Raw genomic sequence first — 6,501 nt, forward strand, 5'->3', positions numbered from 1 at the left:
ATTATGTGTGGCTGGGCAGGAAAGCCAAGCCTTTGCTTCCTGTAACACACCAGCTCAGGAAACACAGTCATCCTCAGAGGGGCCAACGGGACACTCAAAGATGGAAGATCACCTCCCTCTTGGAGAGAGTTTCACAGAGGAAGTGGAAAGTGTCTCTGGGGAAGGGCTTTGGGTGTGAGCGCTGGGAAAGAGCAGAGGTGTCAGAGAGCCTGAGGCAGCCAGGCAAGTGTGGGTGAGAGCCGGCTAGGAAGTGGTGTGCGCTGGGTGGCAGACGATGCTACCAAATGAGGTCTGGTGCTAAGGAAGAAGGCTGGCAGGAGATGGGGGAGTTGACCATCACGCTGAGGAAGTTGGTCTCAATTTTGGAGGAGAGGCGTGGGACGTGTGGACAGACTCCTGCTTTGTCAGAGCTAGGGAAGCAGGCATAGCGAAAGTGTCCAGTGGAGCACAGCCATTGGTAAGTCTAGCCTGTAGTTCTAGTATTGCCTCTGACTTGCCCTCAGTTTTCCCATCTGTCAAATGGGACTTTCTCAGAGCCCTCTCAGTTCCACAACCAGGCTTCTGCCTACTCAGATGCTATCAAGACAGAATGTAGCTGCTCAGAGACCGAGAGAGGCAAAGGCTTGAAGCCCTATTTCTCTTCTTGGGTATGGGCAGACACAACAGACATCTCTTCGTGTCCGATGCCTTAAAGATGTTCCTAGCATCCTCATGCCCCTCCCCACTTATCCCCCACTATACACCTCACACCTCAGGATCCAAAAAGGAAACTTTAAGGAATTTGCAAAATAATATTGCTTAGTGTGCAGTCGTGGGTTCAATGTCCAGTGCTGGAAAAGTACATAAATAAAATTAAGCCTAAGGGGTTGGTGGACTGGGGAATGGTTAGAAGAGCCTGCAGCCAATCGATCACTCAGTTCAATCTTCAGGACCCATCCTGAGGACGGAATGAACCGACTCCTGAAAGTTGTCCTCCAGCCCGCACACAGTGGCATGTTTGTGCCCCACACTGATACTTTAAACAAAAAGTTCACATCTAGGCTAGGGAGACGGCTCAGTGGTTAGGAGCGCTTGCTGCTCTTCCAGAGGACCTGAGTTCGGATCCCAGCATCCATTTCTGGCAGTTCACAACCTTATGTAGCTCCGATCCCAGGGGATCTGACACCCTTTTCTGGATAGCATGACCACACACACACATGTATGCACTATATTTTTTTTAAATAATAAGAGAAGTTTAAGCCATCGCACACATTCCCAGCAGGAAGTAAATTACCACAGGGCCAGCTCTGGGGCTCACCCTTTCTAGCTTCTTCCCCAGGAGGGAGATTATTGTCCAGTAGTGCAATCTTGAGCTTCAGCATGGGCTTCCTGCCCCCTGCAGCTCCCCTGTCCCCCAGGCACCCTCTCCCAGGTTTAGCAGCTGAGACAGTAGAGTTCTGAGCATGAAACAGCCAAGATGAGCCATGGGAGGGGCTGTCACTTCCCCCACCCCTCAATCCTCCTCCTCCTCCCCTAGACCAGACTTTCACTTCTTGTCTTTCTCAGCTTTATCTCTGGAGTTCAAGGCCCCCAAGGCCCCCTCAGGTTTTACCTAGGCTTGTGACAAAAGTCCTGAACCATGTGAGAGAGGCCGGGGGAGTCCCCTTTACCATCGGGCGTGCAAACAAGACAGCACAGGGACTGAGCCAGGGAGAAAGGCTGAGGCAGGGGCTGGGCTGCCGAGCAAGAAAGGAGGAGAGGGAGTCGAGATTTAATCGGGGCCTGGAGAGTACTTGCCTCGATGTGTGAGGCACCACATTAAAGAGAACAGAAACAATAACAGCCCGGACTGGATCAGGGTATTCGAGAGCAGCTCCGGAAGTGGCTGTGACGTCAGGGGGACCTGGATTCAAGTTCAAATGACTCCATTGGTTGTTAACTGGATGAGTAGTTTTTTTTGTTTTTTGTTTTTTTTTTTTTCATCAGTCAAACAGAGATAACTATTGGCCAGTGTCGCTGTGACCACAGTTCTGTATAAGTTAGGGCACTGGCCAAACAGTTCTGGGGACTCTCCCATAGCTCTGCCCACAGCTTGTCCTCCCAATAGTCCCTTTCAGCCCTCCCTGAGTAGGATGACACTTCTTCACCCAAATCCCAAAACATGAAGTCTTAAGAGATTTCTGCAAGGGGCCGGAGAGATGGCTCAGTGGTTAGGAGCGCTTGCCACTCTTGCAAAGGAGCTGGGGTAGATTGACATGGCCTACGAACAACTGTATCTCCAGTTCTGGGGCACACGATACCCTCTTCTGACCTTGAGAGGCACCAGGCACGCACATGGTGCACGCAGGTATATATATATATATATATATATATATATATATATATATATATGTATATATATGTATATATGCACTTAAATATATGCAGATAAATATATACTCACACATTTTTAAAGATTTATTTTTTCAAAAATAATTCACTTGAATAAAGAGCCTGAGGACCAGAGGAAATGGGGCCTGACCCAAAACTAATCCAATCTTGCTACCTATTCCTGGGTCTCAGTGGCCCTGAGCCTCCGTAGAACCAATGACAGCACCATTTTATTATGAACCCCACACCCCCCACTTTCTTAGTCTCCTTCTCTTGTCCGATCATTTGCATGCCTATGTGTTTTCAGACAGAGTCCCAGGTAGCCTAGGCTGGCCTCAAAGTCACCATATAGACTTAGCTGTCCTTCATCCCTCCTGCTGCTCTACCCTGAGATCTAGGATTACAGGAACTCAATCCTTAAGACAAAACACATCTTCCATTTATGTAATAGTTGTTAGAGTTGGGTATTATCAATATACAGGGATTTTTTTTTTAAGTTGTTTTGGTTTATTTTTGTTTTGAGCCAGAATCTTACTATGTAGTTCTATCTTATGTAGACCAGGCTAGCCTCAGACTCATAGAGATCAACCTGCTTCTGTCTCCCAAGAGCTAGCACCCTTTTTTTTTATGACTTTTTTTTTTCTTTTTTTCCGGAGCTGGGGACCGAACCCAGGGCTTTGCGGTTGCTAGGCAAGTGCTCTACCACTGAGCTAAATCCCCAACCCCTCCTTTTTTTAAAATAATTTTTTTATTCTATGTACATTGGTGTTTTGCCTGCATGTGTGCCTGTGTGAGAGTGTTAGACTGCTTGGAACTGGAATCACAGACAATTGTGAGCCTTCATGTGGGTGCCAGGGATTGAACCTGTATCCTCTGGAAGAGCAACCAGGACTCTTAACCACTGAGTCATCTCCCCAGTCCCTTGTTGGCTCTTTTTAAAGTAAGTCATTAGTCAGCAGGGTGGCATAGGCCTGCAATTCCAGAATTCAGAGGCTGAGACAGGAGGATCCTGCATTTAAACTGAGCCATAGTGACATAGACCATGTCTCAAAATACACAGATAAAAATAAGGATCATCACTACAGCAGATCCTCCAGCAGCTGCCTTCTTCTTTTTTGGAGGGGGATGTTAAAGACTCACACATTCAGCGTCAGACTTGAGGTCTGAGTGACCAAATCCTGAAAACAAGAGTCTTTGCCCAGGACACGTGGCTTCAAACCTTGGAAAACATCCTGCAGGTGCTTCTGAGAATTCACAATCCATCTACAGGTCTCATGGCTAGTCTCATCCACCCCCAGGTTTGAAAGATGGACGCTCCCTTCCCCGCCCCTAGGCCCTCCTCCCTCCCTCCACCCCTCCCTATCTATTTTGCCTCCTAGTTCAAAAGCAGCCCGGTTCAAAGTGGCCTGCAGACTGCCCTGAACTCGTCTCTCAAAGCTGCTACAGAGCCCAAGAAGATCCAGGATGAACACCTTCCTCCTCCTCCTCACCGCCAGTCTCCTGGTTGTGGTCCAGGTAAGGACAGTCCTTAGAGCCCTGCAGCCACCACCAAGTCCCAGCCTGATGGTCTAGCCAGGGAGGGAATGCAGGGGGGAACCTGCCTTCTGCCACAAGTACAGAGATAGATGGTCACCAACAGAAACCCAGGATCTAGGAGGGCCTATACGGTTGGGTTTCTAATCCTTTAGGTACTATCTGACTGGCCTCAGAGAGACCTGTGTTCCCACATGGGCAAACCTCACAGGGTGTCAGGGACGTGAAGGTGCTCAAAGGGTTCTGTGCAATTCTGGATCAGGAAGCAAGGAGTGGAAGCCCTGCTGAGGAGAGCCACACAAACGGTCCTTTTGAGAGGGCTGGAGAGAGGTCTAACACAGGGAACAGAGGGGCCCCTGCCCCTGCCATAGTGAATCATGGGTGTGTGGGAATGCAGAGACAGAAGTCTCCCATACACTCTGTAAATCAACTGCCACTCCAGGAGGCAACCTTTGAGGCACTGTGTACACAGAGGGGCCTGATTAATTACAGGGAATGGAGCCATCGAGTTCCTGATCAAGAACATCTAGACCACGCATCAAAGGCAGGCTGATGGCCACCAAAACTAGTTTGATTCCCATCAAGAGCAGTTACTGCTCGATCAAGCATCAAGGACAACTTGTCGCCTGCCATTCCCATCAGCCCTCCCACCCACCCTCGGCCAGGGGCCTTGTTCAGGCCCATCACGTGTGACACTCTCCGACACGATGGACTCTAATCATCAGGAGATGAGGAAATCCAGGCTCTGGGAGGGGAAGCCCGTACTCGGGTTTCTGTTTCCCTCTGTGCTGGAGGATCTGGTAGCCTGAAAGGTGACAGGAAGTTTCTTTGGGGTAGAAGTATGACAAACACTGGGGATGCCTTCCCGCTACCTGTGACGAGGCAGGAAGCCAGGCATCCCAACAGGGCCTGTGGCAGCTTTTATGGGAGCCCAGAGTTGAAGGAAGGCAACCGAGGAATTCTCATCAGGAGATTCGAGTCCTACTGAGCACCACACTTCTCTTGCAGATACAAACAGGAATCTTGGGACAAAACAGTACTGCTGCTGTTACCCCTGCCAACAAAGCCGCCACGGCTGCCGCCGCCGCCACCACCAAGGCTGCCGCCGCCACTGCCACCAAAACCACCACCGCTGTCAGAAAAACCCCTGGGAAAGCCCCCAAGGCTGGGGCCTCATCCATCACCGATGTGGGGGCCTGCACTTTTCTCTTCTTTGCCAACACCTTAATGTGCCTCTTCTACCTCAGCTGAGGGGAAGGCATTGCTTCTAAGGCCCTATGCTCCTTACACCGCTGCCACTACCAGTAGCAAAAGACACCCCGACCCAGTCCCTGGGAAGGGTTGATACCAGAGATCCAAGGAGGTTCAAGTTGACAGCCCATAGCCAGAACGTTGAGGTACTGGGGACGTGACACCCAGCTGGGGCACAATAAAGTTATGCTTACTTAGATGGGGCCCCATGTGTGATCACTGCACATCGCTGGCCCCAGGAGTCACCCATGCAGCAGAATTAGGAACGATGAAGCCCGCACTACCTAGCACTATCCGGGACTCTGAAGCCCCACCCACCCCAGGTTCAGGCAGGTGCCCACCCCGCGACCGAGATGTCTTCACACTGATCACAGGGAGATCGTATACCACTGGGCTCTGTTTCTCTCAAAATTCCCAACTGGACGACTACAGACCCAGAAGCAGCCCAGGTCTGGGAGGGTTTGCAGAAGGGCGGCTTCTGAGTTGCCTGACCGTGCCATCTTATCACTGGGTTAGAGGATGACGAGGCAAGGGTCACCACTCACACTCCCAGCCAAGGAAGGCAGGAAGGACAAACGGCTCCTCTACATCATCCCCTCCTGGACTTGGGGTGGTCTTTGGAGGAGAGAAGGAAGCCCAGACTGGTTCCCAAGGGTCCTTGCCTTGGTGTCCTCCCAGCAGCTCTAGGTCTCTGATATCCTGACCTGCCACTCATCTAGAGACCCAACCCCCTCTCCTGGCTTTTCTTTTCTTTTAAGATTTGTTTATTTTTATTTATTTATGAGTACACTGTAGCAGTCTTCAGACACACCAGAAGAGGGCATCGGATCCCATTACAGGTGGTTGTGAGCCACCATGTGGTTGCTGGGAATTGAACTCAGGGCCTCAGGAAGAGCAGTCAGTGCTCTTAACCACTGAGCCATCTCTCCAGCCCTCTCCTGGCTTTTCTGATCAAGGCCAAACTTTCAGGCTTTGGCACTAGAGTTAGAAGCAGCAGGATGGTAGACCCTCCTATCTTTCTTGCCCTGCCCACTGTGGTCTCCCAGACTGAACCTTGAAATTCCCACCTTGGATCCATCCGTACCCCTGGAATACTTTCTGCAACTCCTTCTATCTGGCCTGGCCAGCTCCTCCCCATCCCGTGTGTCAGGGACGTACCTCTTCCAAGTGTGACAGCCTCCGCTTCTGTTCCCTGAACACCTGTCAGAGTCCTGCACTGGGGTGGGAACCACAGAGGCTTGGCTAATGTAATGGTTGTGCCCGGTCCCCAAAATCAGAGAGACAGAATGGGGTGACACACCAGGCAGTGTGGGTGTGGAGCTCCCTCTGGTGGCATGGGGAGGCTATACAGGAAGAAACTAACTGGGA

General features: G+C 50.8%; 1 protein-coding gene across 2 annotated transcripts; it reads left to right on the top strand.

The window, feature by feature from the left end:
• Positions 1-3,749: 3,749 nt before the first annotated feature.
• Positions 3,750-5,336, top strand: LOC116886784 (CAMPATH-1 antigen). Of its 2 annotated transcripts, XM_032888233.1 has the most exons (3): positions 3,814-3,864; positions 4,891-4,923; positions 4,981-5,336. In XM_032888233.1, exons 1-3 carry the CDS (start codon positions 3,814-3,816, stop codon positions 5,131-5,133), a joined length of 237 nt encoding a protein of 78 aa, XP_032744124.1. In that variant the 3' UTR covers positions 5,134-5,336. The 2 variants fall into 2 exon arrangements, with proteins under 2 accessions (XP_032744123.1, XP_032744124.1); XM_032888232.1 differs by having other exon boundaries at positions 3,750-3,864; positions 4,891-5,336.
• The last annotated feature ends 1,165 nt before the right edge of the window (positions 5,337-6,501 follow it).

The sequence above is a fragment of the Rattus rattus genome, chromosome 1 (genome assembly GCF_011064425.1).
Source record: "Rattus rattus isolate New Zealand chromosome 1, Rrattus_CSIRO_v1, whole genome shotgun sequence".
NCBI classification, from domain to species: Eukaryota; Metazoa; Chordata; class Mammalia; order Rodentia; family Muridae; genus Rattus; species Rattus rattus.

Coding starts and splice junctions, on each gene's coding strand:
- LOC116886784 (XM_032888232.1), top strand. CDS start 3,814: ATGAACACCTTCCTCCTCCTCCTCACCGCCAGTCTCCTGGTTGTGGTC. Junction 3,865..4,890: donor GTCTCCTGGTTGTGGTCCAG/GTAAGGACAGTC, acceptor CTTCTCTTGCAG/ATACAAACAGGAATCTTGGG.